This window comes from Pelmatolapia mariae, linkage group LG20 (assembly GCF_036321145.2).
Source record: "Pelmatolapia mariae isolate MD_Pm_ZW linkage group LG20, Pm_UMD_F_2, whole genome shotgun sequence".
Lineage (NCBI taxonomy): Eukaryota > Metazoa > Chordata > Actinopteri > Cichliformes > Cichlidae > Pelmatolapia > Pelmatolapia mariae.
In genome coordinates this window covers 39617257-39638120 of record NC_086244.1, presented here as the reverse complement: position 1 = coordinate 39638120, position 20864 = coordinate 39617257, and the positions used below count along the sequence as shown (strand labels likewise).

The following is a 20864-nucleotide window of genomic DNA, read 5'->3' as shown; positions in this document are numbered from 1 at the left end:
AAAAAAAATAATAATTAAAAACAATATATATATATATATATATATATACACATATATATATATTTTTTTTTCTTTTTCTTTTTTTTTGGTGGGGGGGAATTCTGCACTCATGCTGTGGTTACCTGGGAGAAGGCAGGCAATCATAGCATGCTGCAGAGTGACAAGACAAAAAGAAAAAGAAAAAACAAAAACAGTGTTTTTGCTTTACGGGTGATATTAGCTTGTTAGCGCAACTTAAAAAGAGGAAATATGTGAGGATGGGTTTCCTATCTCTGCCCGCTAAAGGAAGTTCGGCGCAATAACAGTTATGGGATTAAAAACAGGTGTGTTTAGAAAAAACACAAACAGTGGACACTTTCAGTTTTTTTTCCTGTTGTTGTTTTTGTGGCTGCAGAACCAGGAATGGGGGCTGTCACTGCTATGGCACAAATATGTGGTCATTGGCATTCAGAAGAGCAAAGTATGGGGGTGTAGTGTTTGATGTGAAAGGACAAATTTAGTAGGTCGAGATGTAATACGCAGACGTATGTTTGTGCTTCTCAGGTTTAGTCACTGTGAGATGGAACTGTACGTTCCTGGGTTTTATTTGATTTCTCCATCAACCCTCCAAATGTGTGTTAAAGTACAAGAGTGTTTATTTCTCTGGTCTCCAGTGTGTAGTGTGTAAAATGTCCAAAATGTCCAGTCTACAGCGTTATAACAGTACCGTCCTCCTCCAAACTCCCCCTCTCCATGGCTCTGTCTGGGGACGGCGTCGTAGCCTTGATGTTGCTTAGGGAACTGCTGCTGCCGCTGGTGGGCAGGGTTCCATTGGTGTTAATGGAGAAGGTGGAAGTGGTGGCGGTGCGGAGGTTGAGGTGTGGTTCGTAACGAGGCAGTGAGCTCATGCTGTGGTTGGAGGCCACATGTCTGATTGGCTCAGCCTCGTCTCCTGCCTCGATTACCAAGTCCTCGTCATCTTCATCGCTCTCCAACTCCCCGACGGGGAAGTTCTGGATGATGTGTGGTGGTATGGAGGCTGCAGCACTGTGTGACGAGTAGCCATAGTAGCTGGCGCCGCTGTCTGATGAGCGTCCTGAACTACCAGATGCTGCACCCCCTCCGCCTACTCCACTACGAACGATATTGTTCCGCTGGTTGGCAGGCTTTACGGTGATGATGAGGTTGTGGCTGTTGGCGATCATCATGTCCGTCACCTGATCCAGCGACTTCCCAGCAACCTCGATACCATTCACTTCCAGCACTTCGTCGTTAACCGCCAGTAGGCCGGTGCTCTCCGCAAGCCCGCCTGGCACCAAGCGAGAGATGAATATTCCTGGGACTTTCTCCAAGCCCTGTGGGGTGACCCGTACACTGGAACCATCGCGGATGTAGAAACCCAGTGGTTTTTCCTGGCCGTGCTTGTACAGACGAACACGTCGGTGCGTCTCCGGGAGGATGTCGACGTCGATGATGGACGATACAGGCCGGAAGTCTTTAGGGAGGCTGATGATCACTGGAGGTTTTTTCTTGTTGTGATCAGGCCGCAGAAGAACTGCAGAAAGCACAGTGTTCTTCTTCCTGGTCAGGGAATCGGTACCAAATGTTCCATGATCAGCTTCCTCTGTTAAGTAGAAGACAGGAAGTAGAGAAACAGAAGAGGAACAGAGAAACAAAGAGGATGTTAATAAAAGCTGGTTAATTTTTTCAGTAATACCACACTAGGCTCATTACACATCAAATTGTTATTCAAGCTGACACAGTGTTGCATCATGCAGTTTAGAAGAATGAATAATGCTTTGCTCTCAGCTTGAGGCATACCTGCAGGGCGTCTGTGCTAAACATACACAAGACACTGATCCCTATAGCTCCCCTCAGGTTGTACTGATGCAAAATGGCACACCAGCTACCTCAAGTCAACTCCCATCAGCTCTCTCTGACACACAGCCACCCACAAATGAGCTTACTTATGCTGCATACAATCTCATAAACTGAGTAGATAAAATATATTATACACAAGATTTTAATCGACATATTCTTGGTATCAGATCGTCAACATGCATCTATTTTCTCAGCCTTGGATATGCATCTTCATTGAAAATAAATAAATAAATAGAGTGCCCTTATTAAAATGAGCAAAGAAGAGTACAGGCATACAACAAAGCATTACATTCAGTTATGCTGTTATCACCATTGGAGGGAAGAAATTTAATTTTCATAGTAATGTAATAATTATTGCATTAATTTGCAAAGAGAATATGCAATTCTAAATTATAATTATAATATTAATATATGCATTCATTTCATTATGCACACACCCCTGCTATGATAAAGATGCTTTAGGAGGCATAGCAGCCATGACCCTGTCAGTGCACTGCAGTAGGCTAGGCCCTAAATGATCCACAATGAGTTTAGAACAAAGACTGGGGACTTAAAGTTGTAGTACACATTTGTATGGGGTGCTACACTATGGATTACTTGCTGTGGTGACTTCCTGGACTCCATCCAATCCATACCAAAGTTCAAAAAATAAATTAAAAAAATATTACATCTTAATTAGTGAACTTTAAAAGTGCTTGTAGGCAAATCTTTGTTAGGTTGCATTATTTAACTATTAAGCTAAGCAAGGCTGAGCTAAGACGAGCTAAGCATCTCCTGGCTTAAATGATATCAATGTTATCATGTCACTTACAAAAAAGCAAATGCTGACTGTCTAACTTTTTACATCACACAAAGGTCACATTTGAAACAAAACCACTGTTGTGTTTTGGCTGTCACCATCATACAATGCAGTACAATTCCACCACGGCAAGCAAGACAGGCACTGCTTGCTTCATAAAACCAAAGTGAAAGCAATCACTGTCCTTGCATTGCAAACAGCATTACATCCCATAAGCTTCCCTTTCTGCCCATTTGTGCCATCCATTAAACTACTGCCATTCTGTAACTGCAGTCAGCTATTATCTTTGGAAGAAGGCTTAACTTTGCTTTGAGGCCAGCAGCTTTTTCTGGTTGTCTGCAAATGCTTGTGATCTTTGAAAGGACACTGATGGGAGACTAGCATGTTAGACAAGCTCTAGATTAAATATTTTTTTCTTTTGATACAATTTGGTAAGTTATCACTTTTAAATTTCACAACCAGGAATGAGTAGGGCAGGGATGCTAAATACAAGACCCAGGGGCCAGAATCACCAAAGTAATTAAAAAGTAAATAATATATTATATGACAGAAAAGAATTAAGAAACAGAAATTTCAGGATTGTTTTTTTGTTGTTGTTTGTCGTTTTTTTTTTTTTTTTTTTTTTTTTTTTTTTTTTTTTTTTACAATGGGTAGTTAAATGCATGGTTAACTTTATGACAGACTAAAAGGAGTTTCTTTGGTCTGGCACACTTAAGATCGAAGTGGGTTGTATGTGACCCTCTATGTAAAATGACTTTGGCATCTGTGGAGTAGGGTTTTTATTAACAATACTATAATTTCAAACTTGATAACCAGTAAAGTACCATTTTGAATGCCGTGGGGAGCAAAAGATGGCAAAAAGATATTTTAGGCTTTATTTTTTTAATTAAAAACAATACAAACAATAACATTAATGGCACTATTTATGCTTGCCTTTTCGTAAAAGTCCCGACATGGGTGGCACTACAACAAGGCCCAAGGCTGGCCAAGGTAACGGAGGGAAAAATATGACCCTTGGCTCTCTAATAGTTAACCAGTATACAAGAAGCTAAACATTAACATCTTTCATACTCTTCTTTCGCCTCTTCTCCAGTCCCTATTTTTGTCTGTTTCTGGTGATATTTTTATCATTTCTATTTTTAATGAGTCTTTAACTTGCCCACCTTTTCCAAATTAATAATTTTTTCCTGTTTTGACAGCACTTTGTAAACTCTGCTTTTAGATAAAAGAGCGCTATTAATAAAAGAAAAGAAAAAAAAGGGAAAAAAAACTGTCAGTCTTACACTGAATACCTCTCCCCTCACAGTTTGCTTCTCCCTCTGAGAATGTATTTGAGTAATCTGGGAAAAAATCCACTCGGGTGTCTGATAAGGATTCAGGTTCTCAGGTTCTGACAGGTACACACCCCACCACTCCCCTCTCCATCCTGAAAGCCAAAACAAAGGATCGACTGTCCCGAGAAAGAGTGGCTGTCTTATGTTTCAGTTCCCATGAGGCAAGAGTTAGTGTATACACTTTTACTATATCTTTGCCAGGCTTGATCTTATGGCTCATTTCCACATGAAGAAGAAATACAGCTTTCTTCTAAGAACTAGGTAAATGCTAAAACACGTTTCATCATGCGTGCTAGGTTCTTGTTCCAAAGAGCAATATGCAAATAGTGCACAGATGGATGTTTTGAAACACTTGCACATGCGCATACATGCACCTCCCTGCACAGCCAACACAGAGGTTGTTCTTGCAGTGCAGTCATGCGCAGCTCCACATCTCATTTCACTTTTTCTAGACTTCTTTTGATCCAAACCATCTCTCCATCTGCACCATATGAAAGGAACAGACCTGACAATAGAGTTATATTTGAGTAAAAAGAATATGGCGGTCCCTCAGGGCCACTCACAGGCCCTCAGAACAGCTAAGAAACGCTATTTTGGTATCAAATGGTGAACACTCATACCGCTTTCTGAGATCACCGGTATGCAACATATGCAAGAATCTGCAAAAACACAAGCAGGCATTCATTTTGAAACAGAGAACAGATGGATTTATTAGGCTTATCTCTGGCTAATGATGATACCTGAGCCCTGATGAACAGCAGCACAGTGAAACACCATAACCTGAAAACCCATACTTACATTACAGCTCATCAGAGCACACAAAGCTCCCAGTCTAAACTATCTACCAGACCACAGGCAAGACAATATACTACACAGCATTTCAAGTTTACAGAAATGATCTTCTATTGTTCTTTTTATTTTTAGAGTAAAACTCCCAGATTAGTCTAATTTAATACTGAAAAGAACAAACTTCCTGATGCCACATGGATGGTATCAAAGCAAATTTTAATATTATTGGTTTAGTATTGCTAAACCAATAATATATAAGGTAATGGGGGTTAAAAGGAGGTCCTATTTTGTTTTTATCCAAACCTACATGGCCCTGTGTGAAAGAAGTATTTTTCCCCTATTTATTAAATGATGAATTACCTGTCATTAACTATATTTTTGGAAAGCTTATCCACCAATTTCACTAGCCAGATCCAGGCCTGATTGCTGCCAGACCTGCTGTATCAAGAAATCACTTAAACAGAACCTGTCGACTTAAATGAAAATGAAATCATCATTTAAAAAATATATTTTGTATTATTTGGGTTCTCTATCTAATATAAAATTTTTAAGTTTCATGAAAGTTTCATGATCAGAAACTTGTGACAAATATGCAAAAAAATAAGAAATCAGGATTTGGTAAAACATGTTTTAGACTGTTCAATAGAGCAATTAGGTGGATGTTTATAATAAACATGGCCAAGTTTTAAAATGATCAGGTCACCGGAGGTGGCAAAAGTACAGAGATTCTGTACTTAAGTAGAAGTACAGATATTAGTATTAAAAAATACTATTAAATAGTATTAAAAAAATACTGTGTGTGATTTCCTGTGTTACTGTTTAGGCTCAGATGGGTTTGATGTTTTAAGGCTCGCACTGACATGAAATAATAACTCCCCTCATATAAGAAATATAAGAATAGTTTTGAACTGTGAGCTCAAGAAAAAAAAAAGCTGGTAATGAGCATTCTTCGGAAATAAGCTCATAGATACCGATATAACGTCAACATAATAATAATTTTTTACAAAATGTCCACACTTTTTAAAAAAAGAAATTGTTATGTATATACATATATTATGTGGGTTATATGGTGTATATTAAAACTCAAAATCTAATGCATTATCATATTTATGTCTGTTGAAATAATTTAAATAATAATAATTAGCTTGAGCGACAATTACAACTGGCTAGCCCAGAACAACTCACCACAGAGCTTGGGGAATAGTGTAGGGTTAAATATTTAGTTCAGTAATGACTTTATTGCCAGACAACCTGGACCCGAGCATACCTAAAGAATGACAACATCTAGAACAGCTGCTTCAAAGGGTTTGGGTCTATTTTGGGTCTGTCACCCATATCCCAAAGTTCTCCATTCCTTCCTTTGTTTAAGAAATTCAGAAGGGTAGTTCTGTGTTTGCTGTTGAGTGTGTTTGCATATGTTGAGCATACATCACTTTTATTCCCTCAGTCCTCGGTAAACACTTTGAGCTTGACAGTGGTCCAGTGCGTACAGGTATGTGACTGATTTGGCTAATGATTAAACCATTGGAGGTGGACTATAAGGGCAGGAAACAGAAATATTTTATAATGTTCAGATTTCTGAAGATATTTATCACAAGGCTGCTGTTTAAACTCCTAAACTTTATGGACACATTGGCAATAAATCAGTGCAGCCAGGAATGAGAAACACATGCTAGTATATTCTTTGCCAAGTTGATCAAGTTTTCAGTCTTCACATACCACAGGTATGCATTTTTAAAATGATGAGAAAAGATGATTTGGCAGTCAAAACTTTGAATATTTGGGTTCTTGATTTCAGCCTTAGATTTCAAATTTCGCCTATTCACACGCATTCATACAACACTAAGCACCTTTAACTTAATGTTAAAGGTGCTTAGTTGTGCTCAGGGACAACTCAGGGTTCAGTACTTTGCCCAAAGACATTTCAACATGGAGGTTGGAGGAGCCACGGATAAGTAGACCTGCCCACCTCCTGAGCCACCCTCTATTGCAACTCGTCATATTATCTTAATAATGGCTTAAAAAAGTAAACACAAAAAATGTTAGTGAAATTTGTTTTTGGATTTTGTGGCATGTCTGAAAGAAGTGAAAATCGGCAGATATCAGTATGGAGCTTAAAAATCTTTGATATCAGTCATGCTCTAGGAATATTAGCTTTTTACTGAATGATCTTTCAACTACAAGGATATTCTAGGCACTACACTTTTTTTGCATCAAGTTGAGGTCCTTGCATCATAGTGCAACACAAAGCCATACAGACCCACATCAACATACGCAGCTGTGTGCTGTCATCAGTGGCCGTGTGAGAAATACATGGAACAACCAGTAATGTGAGCTACTCTGATGTTTGTGATTTGGTGGTCCTGTAGGCAGAGAGGACACAAGTCAGTGAGGTGAACTCTTCGTTTCTGTGGTCAACTCCACCTTCTGTTCAAGCCAGCCATTTAAACCAATCAGCATTCCACTTAACATTATGGCCACTGAGCTGCACCATTAGATTTTGGAAGATTTTATGTGTAAATGGGCTTTTTGTAGCCTCTGCACTGGTTGGTTTCCCACAATCTCCTTCTATTCTCAGCCAAAGAACTACACAAACAGACACCAACACCAACCCTACTGGGAAAATGTTTGGAAGATGTCAGTTTTTAATAGCTGCTTATGGTTCCATTATGAAAAATATCAGATCAAAGCTTTGTGAAGGCTTGTCGACTTCCAGTTAAGTCATCACTGAGTCCCTAACACTAAGATATCAAAATGTTTCTTTTAATGTTCTCCCAAGTCCTTTTTGCTTCTCTCCATAACATAAGGTAACAGTTGGGTAGTGTTGGGTTCGTCACACATGATTAAAAAACAAAACAAAACAAAAAAAACAAAAAAACAAACAATAAATAGACAAGTTCAAAGATTTTAAAACAGCTCTTTATTAGCTTCTTTGCTTCCCCTGGCTCAAAACTAGAAATGTATGACAAGTTTCGGACCAGAATTTCAAACCAGTGCTATCCTAGCTTTATTCCTCGCTCAGTAATCATGCAGTTTAACTGGTATCAGCGCTCATATTTGAGATATGATTCACAAACTCTGAATAGAAAGCATAATCGCTATCCCCACACTTGGCATGGCTCTGAACAGGTTAGGTATTTCAAATATGCAGTGGCTGCTTTGATTTCCCACACTCTGAATGGAGTTAGTGAGGAGCAAAGGAAGCGAAGCAGTGGAGGAGAAAATGACAACCCAGCAGCACATAGCCACAAGTGAGGACACATGCAGTGATGCTCAGTCACCCCTCTCCGTAGCATGTAACTAACGCACACAAGCACGCACAGGGTGAACAACGAATGCATCTTCATCCTGACACTGAAAGAACTATGACATCTCTGCCTAAGGAGAGGAGGTCACTCATTTCAAATGGCACGCACAGGTCAAATGCATCATTGCCTTCAGCACTCTACTTTTAAATGCTCCACCTTTGTACTCTCAAAGTGACCGTATTACTCGCACAGAAGAAGTGATATGTGTGGGCAATCACAACATGCCATAGCCGCTCACACCAGAATTTCCAGCTTTATTATTATTGTTATTATAGACTCTAACAGATGAAAAACAATAGGCTATATTACACAATTATGCATCGGTGTATCTGTTGAGCTGCACCTTTTTCTATGGGCATTAATGTACTTCTGTCTTTAGTAAAGCATTACTGCATTTATTCTAATGATGCTGACCTCTTCAGTAGTGACTATACTTATGATTATACAGCATTATTGGAGGACAAGAGGCTTTCCCTGCTACAACAGTGACATTAAATCCATTACTTCCTTGTATTAGTTGTCCCAGGTGCAGCGTCAGGGAAACCTGATACCATGTTCTGGTGGAAGAACAAGATCAGGAAGGAGCTACGAGAGATGCCATCATCAGTCCAGCTACTGTAGCCAACACTTTTGGCTCTATGTTTATATTCTTTTAAAAGGATAGTTGTACACTCATCAGTGGTTCGTATGAGAGTAAAACTGTTTAACAAGTGCTGTCCATCAAGCCAGCCCTCCATATAAAACGTATGGCATGTCTCAAGGATAGGAGTAAGAACAGTGCAAAGAAAAAGACGAGCAGATGAAGGTTGTGGTGTTCTGGAAACAGTCAGGTTTGTTGATGACAAGCCTGGATGTTCACCACACAGCTGGTGCTGCGTTGTTCCTGACACAGAACGATACAAGAGAGAGGGAGGAGAGGGGGAGTACGTGATGTGTGTGTCAGTGTGAACTTGGACAGATGAGAAAAAACAGGGATGGTGCCAAAAACAAAAAAAAGAAGCAGGAAGGAGAGACACAAAATGCAGAAAAAGAGAAGAAAAAACACAAAGAGGACAGGAGGTGATAGAAAAAATACTTTCAAAGGAGTAAATTCCCAGAGGGTTGCTATTCCTGGTGTGGTGAGCATACCTTCCTGGCACAGCCCAGATAAAAAGTGCCTTAATTCTGCTGATAGGGAAGGAGAAAGAAATGGAAGGAGGGAGGTCAAAGCCAGAGGTGTTGAGAAGACACGATGGAATAGGGCCAGTCTGTAGCAGGCTACTGTGTTCTGATAGGAGTGAGGTGTTTGGGACACGAGGAGGCTGTGCAGACTTGTAGAGGTATGAGGCGAGCTTGAGCAAAGGAAGTCTTCATGTAGAATTGAGCTGTCAATTTGAGTAATTGCTTATTAGATCCATTATTTAAAAGACTCCGGTCATGAACATTAGCCTGCTCCTAGGCCTTTTCATACGATCTGTCATGAATTCTCCATTACACACATCAGCCCTGCTTTATTACCCTGTCTTGACAGCAGCCATTTATCAAAAAGACCAAAACTGGAGGGGGGAATCAGCTGTAACGAAGCAATGTACAACAACTACAGCTTGCTAATAGGTTTAATGCAGAATTAACACACTTTATTTGCCAGCTCACACACTCTCAGTATGCATGTATGCGCGCTTCGGTCTTGTCCCTGCAGCATTCAGCAATTCCATCAATTTATTTTGTGCTGACACAGATGCCTCTCTCTTTCCTGTAATACCTCCTGACCTTGTCCTCCAGATGTTATTCCTGTTACCCTCACTCAACATGTCTCTTAGTCACTGCGGTCCATCTCTCAGCTTGAGTCCTTCTCTGTCTCTGTGGCGGGCCACGGTGCTGCTGCAGGGGCGATGGACACACCTGCACGGCATCTGCAATCGCGCCTCGCCAGCATAAAAAGTCTGGTTATTGTTGTTGTTGGAGTGTGTGGCTGTGAGCTAAAAAGCTACAGCCAGTGTGTAAACAAGCAACCGTGAGTGATAATAAAAGCAAGACACTGAAAAGCATGAAACTATGGATACGTCTGCCGCGTGATTGTTACAGTGGTGCCGAAACATAGGAAGGGGGCACGGCAGACCCAGGACTGGGTCAGCCAGGGAAGGCGCTGGCCCGAATGGTGGCTGAACTCGCGGCCACACAACAGGAGCAGGCGGTGGTGTCACGTCACTGGCGGGAAGAAAAGTAGGACCAGACTGAGCGTCATATCGAGAAGCTGGCAGCTGGGATACGGTCCTGGCCGACACCGCCGCCTCCCCCACCGGCGTTCCTCAACGGTGTGGAGGAGGTCCGGACTGTTCCGGATATATAAACATATAAACAGGATATATTCTTAGAATCAAATTAGATAAGGGCCTCAAACGGGACTTTTTTCTACAGATGACTGTTTTAGATCTCACTGTAGGAAAAATACAAGTGAAGAATTAAGCTTTCAGAGTCTGGGGACTGTTTATGCTGGCTCAAATGAAAATAAGGGACCAATCACAAATAATTTTAGTCACGATTTGACTTTCTCTACTATGACAAGCCAAAAATCTATGCTGTGACAAAGTACAAACCATTTCAAGGACAAAACGTGGAGATTTGGAATTCGCTTGTCAGAGACTCACTGGAGAAGCAGATGATTGCACTGCTCATTGTTTCACAAAGTGTTATCTAGCGACTATTTACTTAAAAGAGAAACTTAAAAATGGAATGATTTCATAACTCATTTAAAAAAGTGAGTCTACCTCCTTTCAAAGCCAATCTGTGGGAAATATTGTTTGTGCTGGAATCATGTTACAAAGGGATCTCATTACAGTCAGCATGTGCAGGGAAAAAATTACATGTAATCTTCCATTATATATATATGTTATGGTTATTCAAGTGTTATTTTAGGATAGACTCATACCTATCCTATAATATCAACACTTCCATATAACTCTGTTAAAAAGCAAGAAAGAAAGAAAGAATACAAACAGTGAAGGTGGTTAGGCAACAGCTTTTGGGAGCTGCATGTCAGAACATAGCCAGGGTAAATATGCTACAATGGTGAGATTTTAAATAATAACAATAATAATAATAATCACAGATAAGCGTATTGGTTATCACGCTTCAGATCAATATCTCTGTAGTTTCAAGCCCAGGGGGACACATGGCTTAATTAAAAATCGGGAAAGCACATCTCTCTGCTTGCAAGTGAAACTAAAAGTCTAAAGATCATAAATTATCCGGGAAATTATCTTGACACTGAGTGGAAAACAACATATTTCATAGTACATCCATGGTATTCACATTATAACAAAAATAACTGCTCTCTCTTTGTGTAAATTATTTGAAAACCAGAAACAAACACGCATGTCCAAAGTTTCTGTTTCAACTCATGAGAACAACTACAACATATCATCGCGTACTTCTAAAATGTGCCAAGCCGACAAAGTTCAATCACATCTCATAACACAGTGTGCGTATCCCCCTGATCTTTTCTCCGACTAGTACAGTTCAGTTATAACCTCTCTATATCAGTTTACTCTTCGTGGTTTGTAACAGTAAACAGTCCACTTTTGTTCTCTTTTCCCAACTGCCCAACCCTCACCCTCCCCATCATCCAACTCCTTCTCCTAATTGAATGTGCGGTTTCTCCCTTCTTCATATTTCTCATGCAGTCAACACATTTCCTTCCCTCCTTCTACCCATTCATTTATTCATTCATCTTCCTTAACCAACCCTAAGCTGAGAATTCTGACAGCCTCTATATAACAGAGCCTGGCCTCCCGCTGTCTCACCACTGCTCTTCCTCCATCTGCTTGCAGCCTGCATAGAGTCTCATTCAGTCAGGTTTCAAAGGAGAGACCGAGCAGGGATCTGGCTCACCTCTCTCATTTCTGTCCTCCATGTCCCTGCTTATTTTTATTTGATCTCCTTATCCTTTCTCTGCTCGTCCTCTGTCTACCTTGTTGACTGAGCTGAGCTGTGGAGCTGAGGGTCCAGCCTGGCCTGCTGTCCTTTCTAATCTAGCCAGCAGACGTGATCAGAAGCTGGCCACATTCCACCAAACCCCCCTCCGTTCAATCTTCCTCCCTTCTTCCTTTCCATTTCTTTCTCTCTCGCCCACCCTCCCCAGCGTGGGCCTCACTCTACATTCCTCCCTCACTAATACTATTCCTGATATCCTCCTCCCTCACTCACTTATTCCCTCTCTTGCTACCTCTTGTTGCATTCCAATCGCACTAACACTACTCCCTCTCGTCTCCCCACATCTCTAATTACATGCATTGCCCAAACAAAGCCTTATACATTACTCCCTCTTTAGTACTGTTTACTGTCCCTCTCTCTTTCATCCTCCAATCTCTTATTAAGCTCAAGTTCTGCTCCTCCTCCACACATTCTTCCTTAAGATCTACAAATTCATCATCCCCTCACTCATCACAAACAGCATCCTGGGGAATACATCATGCTCTGTAGAAAACCTCACATCCAGATCAAGGGTGGCTAATTTCTGTTATTTTTACAGACAGAGCTCCTCAGGGAAATGGCATCCTTCACACCTGCCACCATATCTCTCTTCAGCATATCCTTTCTATTCAAACCCACAGTAAAAGTGCATCTCTTTAGTTGTGGTGTCCTTACTTAATCTGAAATCCTATGCTTAATCTATCTCACCCTTCTTCTTCTGTGAATGTCACATTCCCACTCCATGTCTGTCTCAGTGCACTTTCATTATCACTCCCTGTCAGTGCCGAGCAGATTCAGGTTCAAGTTCTTATCATATTCAGAGACTTTGCATGTTTTGCAGGCTAGGTGTACTTTCACACTGAACATATTCCATCTCTGGCTGGGTGACTCATTCACTGGTTACTAATTAAAAGGCAATCCCTGCTGGGAAACACAAATACAATCGTTTCTGTCCCTCCCTATACCTTTCCCCTTTACGTTAATGGATAAGAGTTAGGAGCTGAAACTGTGAGAGCAGTGAGCAACATCACTGAACAAACACACACCCTGGGATTGCCTGAAAGCTGCTACTGCTACATGGATGACGACCTGGACACTCTGAAAGTTGCGTGCATACAAGCACAAAGGGCGTTCTGGATGACTGATACAGACAAACATGTTGTCAAACTGAGGGAAAACTTCTTCTGTCAGCCATGTTTAAAGACAATTAAACACAAGGCTGAACGTGTGTCTCATTTTTCCTGTTTCCCTTAAAAGAAGTATTTAATATTAATGCTAACTCAATATACATAGGCCAACAAAACCACTGAAATAGCACATCATTTTGTTGAGCAAGTTGCAACCCAACTATAAACTGGAGCAGTTCAAGACTGAAACATCCTGGGGCTTCTGAAAATGTAAAACAGAGCTACAATGAGGCATCCAGGCACATGTACTGGCTAAAACGGTCTTACTGCGAATATACCTACATCAGTGCACAATTTGTTTTACTACTTTATAAGAGTAGTGGTATAAGGTTAATAATGTAGTACAGGCTAGGCTACACACTGAATTAAAACCACTAAGAGGTGACGTGAAACAGGCTGATTATCTTGTTGATTATCTGGTTGGAGTGTAATGTTTCTGCTGGGAAATCTGGCATTCATAAAACTGTTAATTTGGCACATACAACCCATCTAATCATTGTGCATACCAGGCACACCTGTTTATGGCAGCGACACTCCTTGATGGCAGCTGTCTCCTCCAGCAGAACAGTGCACCATCCTACATGGCTGCACATGTTACAAAAAGCCTAAATGAAACCAAAAGCTACACTTTGTCAGCAACCAAGACAGAAATTGCTTACATGAGAACAACTAATAGCATTAATCACTAACTCACTCACTTTAACCCAACTTTACCCATTCTCATTTATACATAGTCTCTGAGAGAGACACACACACCTCTAAGTAGTTACAACTGCATGAGATATATTAATAACAAGTGAAGTTGTCAAAAGACCTCAACAAAGACAGTCTTTGCAAATGCTAGCAATCATGCTCCCAGCATGCTTTGCAGCATTAATCCACCTATGAGCAGGCCTCTTTAGGGGTGCCATGACAACCAGTAAACAGTGGACAACTCAATGCCAGCCCAACAGTCATCAACACATTGTTCACAGATGGAGGGGTGGGGGTGGAGGGTGTCAGGGAATACCCAGTGCTGCTGGGTTGTATTTGTTGTGCGTTGAAGCGATTTCAAAAGTGACCAGTAGTCAAAAACAGAGGCACAAACATTTCAGCCATTTCTAAGCAGTGAACAATAAGACATTAATGGCTGAATAGCACAGAGGCAGAAAAACAACAATGTAGGCATTATTTAACAACCAGACAACAACATACAGTTGCAGCCTAGTATCCATCGAACCATCTGCACGCCGACGAGTGGATGAAACCTAAAGCGCCCAGCCTGGGTATACACAGCCTAGATTTAGTCTCTGAGACAAATAAAATTCAGTGCCAAAAATAACCCTCATTATACGCATGAGCTCTACAGTGCACAGACTAGACACCCTTTTAAAATAAACACACAAATCATCCAAATCACTGAATGTGGAGATTGTGGGCAGTTTTTTGTTTTTTTAGCTCCAAGTTTTCTTTCCCAGTCCAAGTTCAGCAGGATTTCACTGCACTATTCCACACCAGCCTAGTTGGAACATAATTTGGCCCCCACTGCTACTTTGTCTGAAGCCTTGCTCTTATGCAATAATGACCAATCACATCACATCTGACTGAGACATTTACATAATTACTCAGTTGCAGTCTTAAAGGACATAGAAGTCTAATAGCATTCGAACTGAACTGATGACTGGACTGCTAAAATTCTGAACTGATGCAGTGCAGTACACTAAACACAAACACAACTAAACACTGTGGTAGGGATCATGACCTCATGATCCTTATGCTATTTATAACTACCTGTTTATATGAAGATTTTTCATTTGGCTGTTGGGTCACATGCAGATATGGTAACAAGATCATTAGTTTAAGTTCAGTAATACTATTTCTCCAAAATGGAACACAAGACATCTTATTTCAAAAAGATCGGGGTTCTAAAAGATGTAAGAAGCTTTCCAGATAAACAAGCACTGAGTGTTAAAAAGCTTCCGCATTGGCCCCAACATGGGCAAGCCATTAACCTGTTATAGAGCCATCATCAGAGATGAGATCCAGTGCCTGCAGATATATGATTTAATAAATTATCTATAAGCTGCCAATTTGCTGCTTCCGCACAATGCACGGCTTTTTATGTCCAGACCAACTGGTGCTTAACGGTAAAGTAAGGGGGTTTCCCTGCTGACAAATCAGGAGGGAAACCAGGGTTTCAGGTCAGGGGGTCTGCAGGGGGTTATGGCTGCATTAATGCGTCTGTGTGTGCCCTCTGTTTTTGTTCTGGCTGGGATGCCTGCCGAGGCGGTGTTTTCATGCGTTTTTCATGTGAGCAGCAGTGAGCCCAGCGTGGGGCTAGTGTCTGGAGCATGTAATTGAAACACAGTCCCATGCAGCGATACACACTGACCCCACTAATCTTCTTCTGACAAAGTGGTTTAGCTTCTATAGGGTCATATGGCACAGGCTTAAACACAACAGGCACAGGCAGACCCTGTGGTCCTCCCCACATTCAACAGGTCACATTTAGCAACTTAGTGATTAGGAATACACTCCAAAATCAAAGGAGAGGTTAAACCTTTGTACGCATACTCTGACAGAAACATGTTTATGTAATCACTATGGATACACTGATTGTGAAATTATGGGCCAACAGCAGCATTTTGTTTTCAAATCTATTTACTTTACTTTTGCTCTTGCTTATACCTCATTTACTCCATGATAACAAAAAAAAAAACTGACCCTTTCAGCTTTTTGTAACACAATCACTTAGCTCGTGTGAAATCTTGGAGACAGAACATATTAATGTCGACCACTGACATCAGTAAATGCCATGTTAATTGGCAATATGCCAATATCAGACACCAAGGCTGATATAGTAAAACCTGCAGAAATCATACACATGAAATAAAGGTAAGCCATACTCGAGAGCATGAATTTAGAGCAGCCACAACTTCTTCCCTTATTAGCTAAAAGATAAAAAACTTATCTACAAGGGGAACTGCAAAAGCAGAGCAATTATGGCAGAAATATTGGCAATGATTACACCAGAGCCAGCAAAGGAAGTTAGAAACTGCAGCAGCAGTGTTTACAGAAACACTGCTCGAAATACTTGAAACCCGTATTTCCAAAACAGTCAGACACGTAAAAAAACAATTCCCATGCAGCTGTCAAGCTGCAATACAGAACAGTCTACTGGACAAACTCAAAGTGAACTCCATTCGTCTACTCTTGTTGTTTTGCTCAGCTCCTCATTTCAAGTGCATTCTTCCTCTCGAAAAGGCCCCTAACCTTAGCTTAGTTAACTAGAAATCAATAAGGAAAAAAATAGAGGCCAGCGGTTTAGTAGTTTGTTTAGCTGAACATGGCAACATACAACAAGTAGCCTAAAAACTGACAATGTAAAGTGACACTTACGTTTTTATAACTCTGTCACAGCTATAGTCAATAGCCTATCACATATTTCTAAGCTGTGCTTTTCAATGCTAATGACTGTATTTGCATTTCCAATGCAAAGCAGATGTAACCAAGCAAACAAATGAAAACTTGGGACTCTTTGTCCAAACACTTCCTCTGTGCATACCTTTCCTCTGGAGGAACAGCCTGAGTAGAGGGTTAGCTGTGGAGATGGCCTTGTGGTAATTGTCGTCATTGTTGATGGGCAGCAGGTCACCGTGCACGTCAGCGTAGCCCACCAACAGCTCCACGTTGGGGATGCGATGCACGTGCTGCAGGAGACCGTAGAACTCATCGAAGCGGCCTGGCTTGGACCGTTCCAGAGAGAACCGACGAAACTCTGCACCAAACTGGGATGGGGCAGAAAGGCGTTCACATGTGATTGCAAATGAACACACAAATACACACACAGGTGTGACGTATGGCCGAAACCAGGGTATGAAACAGTGCCTGATAAGCCTACTTTGTACTGATGCGTAAGCCAAAGCACACCACGTGTGGTAAATTATTCACGTGTTTTGTGTATCTCTAGGTTTGCAGATAAAGCTTTTATCAAGCTACCTCACAGAATATTTATCATGCAGCTATTACAAAGACAGTGTGCTTTCAGCATATGTAGAATCCCCACAAACATGTTGCTGGTTTACCCGTTTAAGCCTGTGGACTGACTGGATCAATGGCTCTGGACGCCTAATCTTTAGGCAGCTCTGTAGCTGAGACAGAGCACAATGCCTCATTGGTAGCGTTAGTGAGAGGTACCAGCTGTTGTGGTTACTGTTGCTCAGCGCTGACAAAAGATGATCTCCCAGCTTAATCAGTTATTTTATGCATCAGTGCAAAGCAGAGTTAATTTAATAAGTGGTTGGGGACATAAGGAAGATAATCTTAACTCAGAAGAGTGAAAAGAATTTAAATAACCCGGGATAGCTGAGTAAATAATAACAATAGCTATTGCACTAATGTAGGGAGGCAAAATTAGTGCTGTAGCTGAAAATATTTGACAGCTTGTGTCAACGCGTGTAAAAACTTCTAGAACAATATAGTCATTATTCATTACACTTATGTGTGGTCAAGCCTCAGCAGGGCGCGGATGGAGCCACGAGCCTGACGCAGGCCGTGTGACACCTGTAACCGCAGGCAAATAACACGACAGGCAACGACTGGTACCTTTAACCGAGGTAATTTGACATAAACTTTTGGTAATTTGAGTAAACTTTTCACGCAGATTTGATTAAGTTAAAGAGTTGGATCAAACTTGAAGTCAGTACTCGGTAAACGAGCAGGAGAGTACGGCGGAGAAGGCTGTGACAGGTGACACTGGCTCACTGCGCAGTCAGCTGACAAAAACCCTCCACCTTGCCACAAACTAGCTAGCCTTTAGACGTAAAACGACCAAAAAACTACGCCACGGTTACCAATAAAGTTTTAAGAATTGTAACCAAATTCTCGGGTGGTCACAGTGGAAAAAAACCAAAACTGTTAGCTCCTCTTAAAGTTTATAAGCCTTGCTTCATAATAACCCGCTATCAAGCCTCTTTAGCAGGCTAAATTAGCAAGAGTGGATTTAATGAGGACGAAGGTTGTCTGGAGTACAAACACTGGAAGGATACCTGACAAATAAGTGTCCGTACCCACCTTGCTCTTCACCTCCACTGCATTCAGAGAACGGCTGCTCGGCACTCGGTGGTTTTTGTTCATGTTTCTCTAGCAGCGGGACCGCCGCCAAAGCACTCACACTCTCTCCCTGCTCCTGCCGCCGCCGCTGCCAACGTCTATCCACAAACCCCGTGTGTCCACCAGTTGTTTTTAATGTTTTAGTTGTGGGGCTTTTTAGTCGCACAGACTACACCGCGACTTCTCGACGTCCGCCGGTATGAGTGGTCCCTCCACAGAATGCGACAGAGGCTGTCAATCAGCCAGCTTCAGCTCGTAAACTTGTCTCCTCTCATACTTGCCGCTGACACCGTAGCTACAGCCCCACACCGTACCGTCTCTGGCGTACCTCTGCCTGCGATTCTCTCTCCCTGCCTGTGCCCGGAGAGCCGGAGATACGGAACTTCAAAATAAAAGGCATGGCTTCTATAATACTCTGTGGCTTCAAAATAAGAGCACCTTCCACCTCACCAGGAATAGCCCACTCTGTCCTGGCACGGTGTGCCAACCATGCTCCAAATAGCTCGAACAATAATGAACAGTAATGACTCATTTTTTGTTTTTAATGTCATTCATAAATAAAATACCCATTTTAAGTGGTTTTTTTGCCATCATGTTAACTGAAGCACTGATGTTGCACTTTCTCACTCTATTAACGTAATAATGACCATATCTCTAAAAACCCTAAATTAAAATCGTTTGCATTAATCATTTAAACAGTTGTACTGTACCCGGTAAAAACTAATAGATAGTGTGTTACAGAGATTTTATGATAGTTGAATGAAGTGTTACCTGCGTATGTAAAATTTGTATGGGTACAAAAAATAAACTGTAGTTCCTGCACTGGCTACATCTTGTGATTGTTTTAATTTTATAGTGACATCTTATGGCCAAAAGCAATATATACCTGCTGCAGCTGCTGGCTACCTGACCGGTAAATGCAGATACTTAACCCTTTCAAACTCGATGCCTTCATGGTATGTTTCGGGTCCTTTTTGACCCAGACCAAGAATTCCATCATAATAAATATCTACAAGGTTTTGTTGTTGTAGACATATTAATTTACAATGTATAAACAGCCCATCTGACGTTATTACATGGCTTAGTGATGCTTAATTATTGTTTCCAAGACAAAGCATAGTTTTTACATTTTACAACATTCATCTTTGGAGAAGGACATCTATTATCACGCAATGCCATCTCCCTTTTTTACATAAGACATAAAAACATATTAGAAATAATTATTTAATTGAAAGTGAAACTGGCATTCTGGAACTTTTGGAATTTATTGTATAAACAGATAAAGAACGATTTTAGCTGAATACAGCAAAAGGAATCTTAGCAGGATTATTATCAGTGAGTGAAAACGACTAAAATATTCCTTTAAAGTTACTTTACAGAGTAACATTTTGACCATGAATAAAATCCTAAAGTCCTTCTCTCTTTCAAAAAACAAACAAAAAAGCAACAACAACTTTAGAAGTCACATGTAGTTGATCAAATAACAAGAAAAATGCCTCCCTCTGCTCCTCTGCTTTCAGCTAAAAGCACTCACTTTAGTTTAGCTTTAAATAAATAAAAAAGATAAGTTGCACAGTTGTACTATAAGCATATAACAAACTTGCATCTCGACGTTTGCTCCTATATTACATGTAGACACTAGAGGGAGACAGAGACTGCGAAGGGAGATGCATGTCCTTGTTTTAAAAACTACAAATGTCTCGATTTGAAGCTGAAATATACACATATTTGAGTGGAAAAAGCAGCAATGATTTATCTTCCTCTGAAAGACACAAAACACAACAGTTTTTTTTTCAAGGCTTATATGTGTGTAGGAAATAGTTGGAGTTTCTCCTTCTGTATAATATCCTGCTTCATGCAGGTAAAGGATTCTTCACATGACTGGAAAACAGAAGGCAGACACAGAGTAGCTTATGTTGATACAGTCATGTGCTTTTCAGTACAGATGGTGTTCCACTAAAACAACAAAAATTGTAAATCAAAATTATTGAAACATGGGTTTTCTTCTTTTGCACATTTGTAACCTCATTGGACCCATCATAGGTTTAACCGTATACATATTCCCACACAACAGAGAGCAGCTACCTAAGTTTTACTCCCACACTGTCTGTATAGCTTGTTAGTAGTGCTGCAGCCTCATTTTGCCTTAATTCTATGTGTCTTTGGTTCAAAAAGGTCCAGAAACATTCCTCAGAGATGTTGGTTCACATTGAACTGAGCACATCCCAAAAGCGCTCTATTGGACTGGGAACTGGTGACTGCCGAGGCCATTTGAGTACAGTGAACTCACTGCCAGGTTCAACAAGCCAGTTTGATATGACTTAAACTTTGTGATGTGGACCATTATCCTTCTGGAACCAGTCATCAGAAGATGGGTACACTGTGGTCATGAAGGGATGGTCATCAACAACCCTCAGGGAGGCTGTGGTATTTAAACAATGCTCAGCTGGAGCTAAGGGGCCTAAAGTGCACCAAGAAAAAACCCCACACACTATTACACCACTACAGTTAGCAGACTGAACCACTGATCCACAGCACGATGGAT

At 41.0% G+C, this 20864-nt stretch overlaps 1 protein-coding gene across 1 annotated transcript; it reads right to left on the bottom strand.

Annotated features, from left to right (window-relative positions):
* Nucleotides 1–83: 83 nt before the first annotated feature.
* On the bottom strand, nucleotides 84–18664 carry pard6b (par-6 partitioning defective 6 homolog beta (C. elegans)). Its single transcript, XM_063463888.1, has 3 exons — nucleotides 18281–18664; nucleotides 16773–16995; nucleotides 84–1603 (listed from the first exon to the last, which is right to left on the bottom strand). The coding sequence occupies exons 1-3, from the start codon at nucleotides 18341–18343 to the stop codon at nucleotides 687–689; spliced, it is 1203 nt and encodes a 400-aa protein (XP_063319958.1). The 5' UTR covers nucleotides 18344–18664; the 3' UTR covers nucleotides 84–686.
* Nucleotides 18665–20864: the final 2200 nt, after the last annotated feature.